This window comes from Trachurus japonicus, chromosome 6, assembly GCF_045865225.1.
Source record: "Trachurus japonicus isolate A0001 chromosome 6, Traja_1.0".
Classification (NCBI taxonomy): Eukaryota; Metazoa; Chordata; class Actinopteri; order Carangiformes; family Carangidae; genus Trachurus; species Trachurus japonicus.
The window spans coordinates 36142206-36156462 of record NC_140912.1 but is presented as its reverse complement, the minus strand read 5'-3'; the positions used below and the strand labels follow the sequence as shown (position 1 = coordinate 36156462).

Genomic DNA, 14257 nt, shown 5'->3' with positions numbered 1-14257 from the left:
CACCGTTTAGAAAAATCTGAAATGATTGAAGAAACATTACTATTTCTGTGTGTGTTTGTGTTGCTAAGTGTTGTATTTATTCAGTTTGGGGGAATCACAGTGTCTAGAAAGCATCAGTGGCTGCAGCTGACAGGGACAGCTAACGGTAGCTAAGCTAACGGTAGCTAAGCTAACAGCGGTAGCTAAGCTAACAGCAGGACGTCAGCTGTTAAAACCCTCCCGTTGTGGGACACGACATGAAACTACTCCAGTTAGCTCAGTCATGTTGGAACTCAGATATCCGCTGGAGAAAATATTTTTTCATGGACTGTTTATTGAGTCACTGAGTTATTAAAGTTAGACAGGTAGCTAACCGTTAGCCCGGCTAATCTATGATAACCATGACTAATTACAAAAATGTTCACACATAAATAGTAATGTTTGTTCAATCATTGGTTTTTATAGACTTTACAAACATCAGATTAGTCTAAACGGCGATATAGTAACATGAAAAATTATATATATATAGCGAAACTCTCGTCCGTCACTATTGTTCGAATGCTGGTTTTCTACCCGGAAGTAGTTGTAAACAACAAGGAGATTCGTCCTATAGATCACCCACGTTAATAGCATCATTGAGGATCCTTTACAGATAAACATTAACACATAGGTGAGTAAAAAAAAAAAAAAAAACAGTTGTCTACATTAATGTTTCAATCTACATTTTGTAATAAACAAATTATAAGTATAATTTGATATGACCAAGACACCTAAAAACAAAAACACGGCCGTTTTCATCAATTTACAAGCCAGTGGGCAACACACATGGGGCCTGTCCCAATATGCACACTCGATCACACTTACACACTTGGGCACTTGGCGTGCGCATTCACGGGCTTAGTGTCAGTGCGCAAGTGTGTCCCGTTTCTCCAACGACTGAAAGTGCAGCGCGCTTGATTTGCACTTCACCCACACTTATGGTAAGACCGCATCCGAGCGGTATTTGGCCAAGTATAAATCCCACAATGCATCACGGTGAAGTCCGCCGTCACCGGCTGCCACAAGTCACGTTTAGGAAATGTGATTGAATTAATCTCAATAACATGAAATGAACTTTCTATCTCATAATTATGACTTTTAATGTCATATTTTATATTCATCATGCTCTGGTCATGTTTTTATATTTCCGTTTTTCTTGTTTATTTTATTTACTTACAGAGTTGGGCTTACACATTTATGATTTGAATCTTGCGCATAGAGACACTTTAGGAGTAGATGAGACTGTGATCCAGCAGCACTGTTTATTAAAACTGTTGCTGTGCTGTGTGTCGTAGTTGTGCTAGTGTGCTGTGCGCAACGGCACAGGCTGCACTTGTCAAGTTTGTCCCGATTGCTTTTAAATATCTCCCCACGCTCTTGGCCACTTAATCCATGCTTGCACACTATATGCAAATATACGTTCCGCCGGCAAAACGTCACCAAAGTGTGTGCGTAACCAAGCGCACTGAGCCAAGTGTGGAGGAATGGGACAGGCCCATACATTGGAGTGAATGGGTTTTCTGGGCGCTTTTGCAATACCCATATCCTGCCACTAGGGGCCTAAAACCCTTAAACCCTTACCACGGGAGTCCATGGTGGTGTCGTTACTCTCTTTTCCAGTGCTCTAGTCTCGCCCGTCTCTGGTCTGCGTCCTGTGACTGTCCGGTTGCCACGGTAACCGCTCCTCCTCCCCCCTCCTCTGCCTCTGTAGGAGCTGCAGACGTCGTTCAGCGAGATCTGCAGGAAGGAGCCGCTCTCGCTGCTGGAGATGCTGCTGACCTCGGATCAGCCCGAGCGCTTCAGGAAGTCTCAGGCCTTCATCAGAGCTCAGGGCCTCCACGCCCACGCCGTCGCCGACCTGCTGTCGGCCGCCATCGTCCGGGCGCTGCTCGGCTCCGGCCAGGAGACAGGTGAGAACCGGGAAGGTCGTACAGGACAGGTGCAGCTCAACACATTAGAATATCATGGAAAAGTTATGAACAATATCAGAAGCTCAAGTCTTTTTCTCTTAAAATGTAACATTTTTTCATCTTTGTTATTTATTCATTCATTTTTCCTCAAACTTTTTTTTTTTAACATTTCTACTGTTAAATGTTCTACTTTAACCCTTCAGATATGATGCAGTTATTCTTACGTATTCTTCCCTTGAGCAGATTTTAACTACTTCTATATTATTCTACTTCAGTTATTGGTTCATCTACATTAGTAATGGTTCAAAAATGTTTTCAAGCTGTCAGTTTTAAGTAAATCTGAGTAGACTTCAGCCATTCAACTTCTTCATACCAATCTTCAACAATTTCGTACAGCCTCCTTCTTACATGTTTTACTTTAACTCTTCAGAAATTGTTTTATCTTGTCAAGATTTCTTCAGCACTTTCTTCACTTAATTCAGCATTGTTTCAACAATTTACTCAGCTTTCAGCATTCACCCGTATTTCCTTCAGGTAAATGCATTCTCTGGTTATTTATTCATGTCATTTATAAAAGGTTTAGTTTAGAGCTCATTTACATCCACACTATTAGGTCACATGTCGAACGCAACATAGTTGTTATGAATTATAAGTTATAATTGCTTTACATCAAAATGACAACAACAAGAACAAGACAGACATAGAGACATTAAGACATTGAACAATAAAAAAACAAAACATGTAAAGAAGAGAGAAGTCTCAGCATCATTCAGTGTTAAAAGCCGTTCTGAATAAAAACCCTTGAAGACGTTATGGCTTCACATTTAATAAAGATTTGAATATTACAAAAGACCAATTTCAAAAAGTTTTTTTAATATGGAAATGTTGGCAATCTGAAAAGTATGGCCATATATATGAACTGGACTTGACTTTTCTATGATATTCTGATTGATTGAGATGCACCTGTATTATATTATGAAGGTTTAATGAATGAATGAATGAATAGATGAATGAGTTAATGAATTGAACGTGTGTTGGAGCAGAGAAGCAGGTGTTCAGACTGAGCGAGGGCCGCGACGCTCTGATCCAACTCGTCAAACTGTGTGACGACCCGAACCTGGTGGGACTGAAGCTGCTGGAGAGTATCAACACCATCCCACTGAGAGAACTGAGCTGCAGTACGACACACACACACACACAACAGAGACAACAGTGTAACATTTTTACTCAGTTTACCTTTTGGTGAAATGTTCCTTTAATACGTTTAATTGCTATCTTTAGTAAGAAATGAAATAAGTAAAAGACAGTTACAGTAAAAGGTGATTAGGTCATCAGAGAACATAAAAAAGAGAAGAGCCGGGAACACAGTAGCCACACAAATAATCTGAATAAAATAGGAATAAATGCCGTTCGATTGGAAAATTTTAATATGAACAGGCTCATTCAGAAAGACCCTTTGATTTACAGGCCGTTAATGACGCGATCATGTCAAGAAACAGCCAAGGAATAAGAATTAATTGCGTAGTAATGTCTAGAAATGGCCTGGAAATAACGGTCAATCTCATAGTAATGTCATGTTTTTCATAAAGGCAAAAGATTACACATGATCTTCATGATTTGAATTTTTTTTTATCACGTAATTATCCATCCATCCATCCATCCATTTTCTTCCGCTTCGTGGGGGCAGCAGTCGGAGCAGGGATCCCCAGACTTCCCTCTCCCCGGACACTTCCTCCAGCTCTTCCGGGGGGATCCCAAGGTGTTCCCAGGCCAGCCGAGTGACGTAATCACTCCAGCGTGTCCTGGGTCTTCCTCGGGGCCTCCTCCCGGTGGGACATTCCCGGAACACCTCCCGAGGGAGGCGTCCAGGGGGCATCCTATACAGATGCCCGAGCCACCTCAGCTGGCTCCTCTCGATGTGGAGGAGCAGCGGCTCTACTCCGAGCTCCTCCCGGGTGACAGAGCTCCTCACCCTATCTCTAAGGGAGCGCCCCGCCACCCTGCGGAGGAAGCTCATTTCGGCCGCTTGTATCCGGGATCCCGTTCTTTCGGTCATGACCCAGAGTTCATGACCATAGGTGAGGGTGGGAACGTAGATCGACCGGTAAATCGAGAGCTTTGCCTTTCGGCTCAGCTCCTTCTTCACCATGACGGACCGATACAATCCGCCTGTCGATCTAGCGCTCCATCTTTCCCTCACTCGTGAACAAGACCCCAAGACACTTAAACTCCTCCATCTGAGGCAGGAACTCTGCCCCGACCTGGAGGGGACAAGCCACCTTTTTCCGGTCGAGAACCATGGCCTCGGACTTAGAGGTGCTTATTCTTATTCCAGCTGCTTCACACTCGGCTGCAAACCGCCCTAGTGCATGCTGAAGGTCCTGGCTCGAGGGAGCCAACAAGACAACATCATCTGCAAAAAGCAGAGATGAAATCAACTAGCCCTTTTTAAAGAGAGGGACCACCACCCCGGTCTGCCAGTCCAGAGGCACTGTCCCCGACTGCCACGCGATGCTGCAGAGGCGTGTCAGCCACGACAGCCCCACAACATCCGCGACCGCCCATGCTGCTGTCCCTTGGCCTGCCGGTACCTGTCAGCTGCCTCGGGGGTCCCCCGAGCTAGCCAGGCTCGGTAGGACTCCTTCTTCAGCTTGACGGCATCCCTTACTTCCCGTGTCCACCACCGGGTTTGGGGATTGCCACCGCGACAGGCGCCGGAGACCTTACGACCACCGCTTCGGACGGCCGCTTCAACAATGGAAGTGGAGAACATGGTCCATTCAGACTCAATGTCTCCAGCCTCCCTCGGAATCCCGTCAAAGCTCTCCTGGAGGTGGGAGTTGAAGACCTCCCTGACAGGGGATTCTGCCAGACGTTCCCAGCAGACCCTCACGATACGCTTGGGTCTGCCGAGTCTGACCAGCTTCCTCCCCTGCCAACGGATCCTACTCGGCCCCCTCATCTGATGACTACAACTACTCGGATGTCCTGGTGCCACGTGCACTGGTGGACACCCTTATGCTTTAACATGGTGTTCGTTATGGACAAACTGTGGCTAGCACAGAAGTCCAATAACAAAACACCACTCGGGTTCAGATCGGGGAGGCCGTTCCTCCCAATCACACCTCTCCAGGTAACACGGTCGCTGCCCACGTGGGCGTTGACGTTCCCCAACAGAACGATGGAGACCCCGGTTGGAGCACCTTCTATTACTCCTCCCAGGGCCTCCAGGAAGGCCGGGTGCTCTGCACTGCTGTTCGGCCCGTAGGACGAGACAACAATGAGAGACTTATCCCCGACCCGAAGGTGCAGGGAAGCGAACCTCTCGTTCAGCGGGGAGAAACTCCAGAGCAACTCCAGAGCGGAAGAGAGTCCAGCCTCTCTCAAGGAGTTGGGTTCCAGAGCCCAGACTGTGCGAGGAGGTGAGCCCGACTATCTCTAGCCGGTACCGCTCAACCTCCCGCACGAGCTCAGACTCTTTCCCCCCCAGCGAGGTGACATTCCGTGTCCCTAAAGTCAAAGTCGTTGTCCGGGGATTGGGTCACCGGGGCCCCACGCCCACAGCTGCCACCCAGAACACAACCCACAGGCCCCTTATGGTCCTTCCTGCGGGTGGCGCTGCTCTTTCGGGCTGGACCAGATGCTCGCCTGCGAGCCCCAACCCTAGGTCTCGCTCTCATTAAGCCCCCGGGTGCTCAAACTCCTCCACCATGATAAGGTGGCGGTTCACGTAAATAATGGCCTGTAAATTAAAGGCTGACCAGATTTCTCTGGGTGCTTTATGCAGGTGGATGTTGGGATCCAGATCCATGTTGAGAGAAAGTGTATGAGAAGGAGAAACTGCTGTGGCTGCAGCTTCATCACAGAGAAAACCAGAAACAAAACCATACAGGTCCATTTAGATCAGAGGATTAGGGAAGGAAAAGCTTCTCCTTCTGCTGTTTTCAACATATTTGACTGGATATGTCACAGTGAGTTTATTCAGATGAGCAGCTGGATGCATGAACACAGGTTTCAATGGGATGACTTAGTTTCACCTCCATGTGAACAGATCAGACTGGAGACAGAGAGCTCATGTCACCGTGGCTGCTGTTGAGTTTCTTTTGTGTCTGAACCTTGAACTTTCCTCCTGACTGTGTGTGTTTGTGTGAAGTGGTGGAGCTGCTGGTCATCGCTCACGACTGCTTCAGTCTGACCTGTAACATGGAGGGAATCGTCAGGGTGCTGCAGGCCGCCCGTCACCTGAGCCACGCCTACCTGGCCCCCGGGGAGCACTACAGCCTGCTGGTAGGCCCCGCCCACTCCTCAGCCGCTCTCACACACGGAGGCTGGCTCAGGACTGGTTCATATGACTGTGTGTGTGTGTGTGTGTGTGTGTGCAGGTGCGTCTCCTGACAGGAATCGGCCGCTACAACGAGATGACGTACGTCTTGGACCTGCTGCATCAGAACCATCGGTTTGAGATGCTGCTGAGGAAGAAGACGGACACGGACAGACGCCAGGTGGACACACACACACACACACACACATACATACATGTTTGTCTGACAACCGTGACCCCTCGTGACCCCCCGCCTCATCATCACCCTGTCTCTGTGGCGACACACAGAGCTCCAGTCTGAAGACGGCGCTGCTGGACTACATCAAGCGCTGCCTCCCGGCCGACAGTGAGAAACACAACATGGTGGCTCTGTGCTTCAGCATGAGGAGGGAGATCGGAGAGAACCACGAGATGGCGGCGAGGACGCAGCTCAAGATCATCCAGTCTCAGGCCTGGGGTGAGAGCAGGATTTTTTCAGAAATCTTGTCACCTTAGCGAACAGCAGCTAACAGATGCTAACACTTTATGTTTCTGTTCCTGTTTCTCATGAACAGTTGTGACTCCTGAGCTGAAGAGTTCTCTGGTCAAAGTGTTGGGTCTGCTGAAGGACGCTGCAGAGAGTTTCTCCAAGGTACCTGAGCTCCGCCCCTTTTCTGTTTATACCTTAGGTCCGCCCCCTTTCCTGTTTCTACCTGAACTCCGCCCCTTTTCTGCTTCTACCTAAACTCCGCCCCTTTTCTGTTTCTGCCTGAACTCCGCCCTCTTTTCTGTTTTTTACCTGTGACACCATGAGATTATTTTAGACCGGAACCTCCACAACCTCTCTGAGTCATCCAGAGTGAGGAGGAGGATTATGACTACTAACTTTTTTACAACTTTATTTATAGGCTCTTTCATTTCAGATTCAGATTCAGACAGAAATACTTTATTTATCCCCGCAGTAAAGTTTTTCTTTGTTACAAACCCCTGAATTAATTAAGATTGGGTTAGGATTTTTAACTAAGATTAATTTAAAGACAAGACAGTCACAGATCTCAAAGTATCGATACGTTCAAGAACACACACAGATGGAACAATAAATGAAAAGGACAATCACAAAAGAGCAAGACATGAAAACGGTCAAATCTGTGATTTTGGGGGCCAGTACTGCTGGTACTGCTGCCTAGATATGGTTCAAAAACCATCTACAATCTACCTGTGTGTGTGTGTGTGTGTGTGTGTTTTTCAAGGACTCGTGTGTGCGCCAGGCGACTCGCTGCGTCCGCACAGCGAAGCTCGTTTCTCTTCAGCTCCACTTCCTGAACCAGGGCTCGGACCTGCGTGTCATCAACCTGCGCCCGGCGGAGCTGCTGAGCACGGTGGCCGAGCTGCCGCGCTGCTTCCAGGTGTTGGTGGTGGCGGAGGCGTACGGCTACAGCCCCGACTGGGCCCACATCCTGCACCGGCGCGTCATCCTGAAGGGAGACTTCCTGTACCTGGACGAGTTCAAACGCCACCGACCGCTGACCGCCGGCCTGTTGGAGGACGTCTTCAAGAAGTGAGACTCTCTCTCGGAGCAGGTTGCAGACGGCACAGCTGTGTCTCGGCCGCCGGCTCCGCCTCCTCTCACCTGCAGTGTTGTGCAAGTTACTGAAAAATAGTAACTAGTTACAGTTACTAGTTACTTCATTTAAAAAGTAACTCAGTAACTGAGTTACTTAAACCAAAAATAATGCGTTACTGAGAAAGTAACTTTTTCGTTACTTTAAAACGTTTTTTTTTTCCAATGCTCCCACTAGGTTGATTGAATAGGCTTTATGCACAGCTCCACTACTTCCTGAACTTAAACCAGCTCCTTTATTTCCTGTCTTACATTATTGGACAAACTGATTAATCCAGGTGTGTCTGTGACTGTGACCTCAGTAATGGTCAGACACACATGGATTCAGGAGCAGTGGAGCAGTGGAGCTGTGCATAAAGCCTTTTCCCCTCTATCCGTCATTTCTGCGATGAAAAAACATGTGTTTTTATCTGTAAATTTTACCATCATCATCATCATGCTGCATGATGTCAGCAAGTACAGCAGCATGACCTAACAGAACTGCAAAAAACATCTTGAGGATACGTCTTAACCAAGTTACATTCAAGAACCTGTTTTCAGTGACAGAAAGTAAATTCATTTTTTTCCGATCGATCAGCTGTGTTAGTAACGCCGTTATACTCTAACGCCGTTATTACCAACACTGCTCACCTGTGTGTGTGTGTGTGTGTGTGTGTGTGTGTGTGTGTGTGTGTGTGTGTGTGGTTTCAGGCTCGACGGCGCCCCCAGCAGCGCCACCGCCAACGTGAAGCGGCTGCTGACGCACTGTGACGACGCGTACAGCCGCTACAGACTGGCCTATCAGCAGAACCTGTATGATGTCACCAAGACGCTGCTGCAGGACGCCAACACCTCCAACTACCTGAACGACAGACTGGCCAGCTGATCCATGACTGTTCCCTCTTCACTGACTGTTGGACTGTTCACCAACTGTTCTCCGACTATTCACTGACTGTTTACTGTTTACCGACTGTTTGCTGACTCTTCACCGACTGTTCATTCTTCGCCGACTGTTAATGACTCCTTACCGACTCTTCACTGACTCTTCACTTTTCGCCGACTGTTCGCTGACTCTTCACCGACTGTTTGACTTTTTGGCCGACTATTCACCGACTGTCCACTGACTGTTTACCGACTTTTTGCCGACTGTCCATTGACTATTCCCTGACTGTTCGCCAATTGTTCTCTGACTGTTTAGCGACTGTTCACTTTTCACCGACTGTTTTCCGACTGTTCACTCTTCGCAGATTGACTTCTTACCGTCTGTTCACTGACTGTTTACGGACTGTTCCGCGACTACTCTCCGACTGTTTACCAACTGTTTGCCAACCATTTGCTGACTGTTCACCAACTATTCACCGATTGTTCACTGTCTTTGACTGTTCACCAGCTCTTCACTGACTGTTCATTGACTTTCAGTAACTCTTTACCGACTTTTCGCCAACTGTTCACTGACTGTTTGACTGTTCACCAACTCTTTGCCGACTGTTTACCAACTTTTCCCCGACTGTTTGACTGTTCAGTAACTATTCACTGACTGGTCACTAAATGAGTGTACAAAAGTAATTTATATAAAAAAGGTACAAAAATCTTCTGTGGAGATTAATAATCAATAAATAATGATTGATCCATCAGACTGTGATGTCGCTCTCACTGAATCAGTTTTTTATTGATAAATTAAAGACTGTTAACTGTGTGAAAATTTAGACTCAGTCGTATTCTTTATGCTGCATTCACGTGGAATCAGGCAGACAGACGTCAGCCGCTGCACGTAACGGGATAAACAACTGGTCCGTCGGCTCGAGGCAAAACGATGCACATGTGACAATATGTTGTCATGGCGATGTCGTATTGATAACCTCACCCATGTTTTACCGGCTTTCTCTCATCGACTAAAGTGACATCTGGTTTGTTTGCCGACTGCCTGATTCCACCTGAATGCAGCATCAGCGTGACCCTCCATGGGGGTAATTACTAATTAATGAAACACACTTTTGAACAAAATGATCGATTTTTGTGACTAGACAACAAGAGAAGTTACACAGTGGGGATTCAAACTGTAGATTAAATTTCACAGTCACCACGTGACCTGCTGCACTGATCAACAACAACAACAACGTGGTCTCTGGTATAAAAACTCTGATGATCTGAAGCTGCAGAAACCTCTCTGATCTCAGTTTCTTCTATTTTCAGCTGCTCTGTTTGCTGCTGTGTCATGGTTTAAGTTTTAGTTTTTATAGGAGCTTTTTCTGACAGGAGGAAACTTGTTTAGTCTCGGTGGATGTGAGGGTCTAAGGACAGAGGATGTTGTTACGATGCCATGTAAAGCCCTTTGAGACAAACTGTTTGAAAAAACAAATACAGAGAATAAAATAAAATTGCCTTGCCTTGCCCTTGTTTACACAAGTCTGGTGGAAGGGCCCATATTATGCAAAATCCACTTTATACTGGTTTTGTAGCGGTTATATTCCCGTGGCCTTTCTATGACGCCTGGAGGTGAAAAAAGTCTGTTCACTACCTTAATTGATTGCTTCACTTTTTTGAAACCGTGTCTCAAAACAGGCAAATTGGAAGTGCCGTCCTACTTGACATAATGAGGCAGCGAACTCAGAGTGACTCCTTATACTCCCTGTGGGCCAGTCTAGAAAAACGTGAGCTCCACCCGCTGACACTTTTCCTAAACAGCGACAGTCAAGCAACGCAAGAGTGTATCGGCTGCAACAAGCAGCATGAATATTTATTTTTTGCTCCCTTCATCTCCCTTTACTTACAGTAACACAGTAAAAATACTTAAATGTATTTACAGCACAACAATAAAAGTAGACAGTATCAGAGTAAAAGTACTTCTTTCAAGGTATCACAGTGAATACTTCTCATATTTACAGTACCAGAGTAAAAGTATTTTCAGAATCACAATAATTGCACTTCAAGGTATCCTTTATTTACAGTAGCAGAGTAAAAGTACTCCCTGTACTTACAGTAACATAGTAAAAATAACTCATGTATTTGTACAGTGTCCGTATGTCTATGTATGTGCGTGAGTGTGTATGTAAATGTGTATCTGTGTGTATATTTGTGGGGGTGGGAGGTTTGGGGTTTTCATGGTGTTTTGTATTGTTTTAGAGTAGTTTCTGTAGATACACCATCACTGTAAAAGTACTTCTTACAAGGTATCACAGTGAATACTATAATATAGGAGCAGAGTAAAAGTTTCTATAATGACAGTATCACAGTAAAAGTATTTAGTTAGGAGTTAGTGGAGTAAAAGTACTTCCTGTACTTGAGTGACAGGTGAAGCTCATTGTTCCTGTTTGACTCAACACCTTTACCTGTGACTGGATCACTGATGATTGACACATTGAAGCTGCTGCAGCGTTTTCTGAGTCTGTGATGTCATAGATGATGTCATGTGTGATGTCACATCCTGACAGGTTCACCTGCTGCACTTTACACTTTATTTCACTCCCACAGTCTCATCAGCTGTGGAAACAGCTACAGATCAGACTCACTGCAGAGTCTCCAGTCGAAAGTCTGGACTCTTCACAAGATCATGAAGCTGCTGCCAAGATGAAGAGCTCAGGTGGTTGAGGTAGCCCAGCTCCAGTTGTCTCAGGTGGGAGGGGTTGGACTTCAGAGCTGAGACCAGAGAAGAACAGCTGATCTCTGACAAACTGCAGCTCCTCAATCTGAATAAAGAATAAAAGAAGAAGATGAAATGAAGAGCGCGCGCGCACACACACACACACACACACACACACACACACACACACACACACCTGCAGTGATTATTGATCAGACTGAGTGAAATGAGCTGAAAGTGAAGAGTCCTGTCAGCACCTGTCAGCTCCACCTGTGGCTCCAGCTACGCTGCCTCTTAACTTAACTGCACCATGTCTGAGCTGCACTTCTGTTCACGTTGCCTTGGTGAATGGTCAACACACAGACGTGTCCCCTGGCTTTTTAGCCTCCAGCAGTTTAGCAGCTAATTCAACTGCAGTGATGCTCCACTGGAGAGCTGAACACCTTAATGAGCTTTCATCTGAAGAACAACAGCAGCTTTTATCTGACGGGAGACCAACGCCTGAGCTAAAGGTGTTGCACATGTTTAAGACTTGGATCTGTGTAAACCATTGTGCATGAATGTGTTTGTTGTGAGGTTGTTGTGTGATGAGCTGCCTGAGGTGCCGACCCCCCACAGCCCTGGTCTTGGTCTGTGAGCGCCTGCCTACCCTGTCCTACAGCCTCAGTGTGGATCAGTAGAATATCAGCCTCATGTCTGCAGCTCAGTATCAACACAACTTTCACATCACATTCATCTGAGCACAGAAATAAAACAGAGTCTGACCTCAGAGTCTCCAGTCTACAGTCTGGACTCTCCAGAAAACCACTCAGATGCTTCACTCCTGAATCCTGCAGCTTGTCGTTGGAGTTCAGGTCCAGTTCTCTCAGGTGGGAGGGGTTGGACTTCAGAGCTGAGACCAGAGAAGAACAGCTGATCTCTGACAAACTGCAGTACTTCAATCTGAATAAAGAATAAAAGCAGTGAGTTGAGGACAAAGCTCCTTGTTGACAGCGTTCAGTGTCTCATCATCTGTTCAGAGCTGAAGAAGCTTCAGAAAGAACAAGTTTAGAAAATCAAAGTCCAACAGCTGAAGCAACAGGAAGCAGGTTAAACAGTCACATAGAGAGAAAACAGCTCATTAATATTCATGAGAAGCTGCTGCTGCTTCAACACAGACGCAGTGACTCCGCCTCTTCACCTGTCAGCTCCACCTGTGGCTCCATCCAGACAAACTCATGTTGTGCAGCCACATTGATCAGAGATTTACTGACCATGCTCAAGACAACAAACATGTGAGGCTGAACTCTGTTACCATGACAACTAACGTGTAGAAACACATGTTGAATGAAGCTCAGAGACAGAAAAACCTGAAATCTGCTTATTATGGGATGTTGTCTTTGAACGTGTCACTATAAACATCACAGAGCCTCAGGAAAGAGGTGGAGCCAGCAGCTATTGATTATAGATCAGTTATTGTCTGATACATCACATGTGTTTCTGTAGTGGAGGTGAAACATGAAGAGAAACAGAGACTGGACTAAAAACCAGTGAGGTGCAGTCAGAGCTTTGATTTATTCACTTCATCTAAAGTTGGATTCTTTTGGACTTTCAGATAACTTTACTACAAGTTCAATGTGTCAGAATGTGGTGATTTTCATGGTCTAATAAAAGCCAGTAAACAGAGCTAGCTTCTGTCCAGGCAGCAGCTGCACAAACCACTCAGCCATGTGTAACCCAGGTTACAGGCAGGGGACACGTCACATCAGAAGTCCAGTTATCAGTTAATTGATTAGATCAACAAATTAATGAATTCATATTTTTTGTGACAGATAAATAAACAAATAGAGTTTGATTTAAAATAATCTTACATAAAATAAATAAATAGGATTTATGATAAAATCATAAATATGTCAATAAACAGATTAAAAAGATTAATATACACAAGTTTATTTACATTTGTCTAAAAAGACTGTTTTGTTTATTTCAAGTGTGGCGAATGTGCCTTTCTGAAGTGTAAAAGATTCGGGTGATGTGAGGAGTTCACGTGATGTGAAGTAGAGTAACCAATCAGACGCCGTCAGGGTGTACGTGCAGACGTGTTGTTGTTTTTCTCTCTCTCTGCATGCTAAGCTTCGGCTGCAGATATTACTGTTTTTTGTGAAAGAAAGCCAGATATTCCAAAGTCTGAGTTAACTTTTTATTGTCGGCGCAGAGAGCGAAGCCTGTTTTTTGCCGTGGGTTGGAAGTGGACGGTGTGTTGTGTGACGGAGATGGAGGAGAACCGGTATGGAGTTATTTTTGTCTCATAAATATCTGTAAACGCACAGAGGGTGATGTACAAATGTTCCTTGGTTTGCACACGTGTTTTGCTATCCACAAATACAAATGTCTAATTTGTAACTTGTATTTTGGTTTTTACAAATAAATGTGTATTTGTAAATATATTGTGTATTTGTAAATGTATAATTTTCCATTTGTAAAAACAAAAAAGCCATTTGTAAAACCGAAAATTCTGGTTGTGAAGTGTGACTCTGCATTTGTGGATCACCAATCACACACACGCATCTCTTTCCTCAATGACGTATTTCTGAGACATTCCTGCCGAGATCCACACAGATCCACAAACTCACAGCTGCTGATTCACAAAGGGCCACTCTCCTCACCTAAAACTAACGAAGAAGACTGCTACTGGATTATCTGTAATTCCCATGCGTCACTTTATTAAGTTTTAATATTTTTTCATGCGATAAAGTAACTGTTAAAATCCCCAATATGCGGTTAGTTTATCCGAATGACGCCTGTGTGGAAGTTTGCTCCGCCGTTCGCGGTGGTAGCCTAGTTAGCTGCTCCACAGATGGAGCAGCTAA

The 14257-nt window shown here is 45.5% G+C and overlaps 2 protein-coding genes across 3 annotated transcripts in view; one reads left to right on the top strand and one right to left on the bottom strand.

Moving 5' to 3' along the window:
* Positions 1-9410, top strand: part of spg11 (SPG11 vesicle trafficking associated, spatacsin) — a 51412-nt gene extending 42002 nt beyond the window's left edge. The window contains exons 33-40 of one of the 2 annotated variants that reach the window (XM_085780289.1): positions 1730-1928; positions 2972-3106; positions 6082-6215; positions 6311-6430; positions 6538-6706; positions 6804-6880; positions 7479-7786; positions 8540-9410. In XM_085780289.1, the coding sequence (XP_085636415.1) occupies positions 1730-1928; positions 2972-3106; positions 6082-6215; positions 6311-6430; positions 6538-6706; positions 6804-6880; positions 7479-7786; positions 8540-8714 (1317 nt within the window). In that variant the 3' untranslated portion in view covers positions 8715-9410. The remainder of the gene's footprint in view (positions 1-1729; positions 1929-2971; positions 3107-6081; positions 6216-6310; positions 6431-6537; positions 6707-6803; positions 6881-7478; positions 7787-8539) is intronic. The other variant, XM_085780290.1, reaches the window with a different exon arrangement.
* The window catches only part of LOC146986584 (uncharacterized), a 387075-nt gene that overhangs the window by 127588 nt on the left and 245230 nt on the right, over positions 1-14257 (bottom strand). The window contains exon 19 of the mRNA XM_085780291.1: positions 12174-12350. Coding sequence (XP_085636417.1) covers positions 12174-12350 — 177 coding nt within the window. The remainder of the gene's footprint in view (positions 1-12173; positions 12351-14257) is intronic.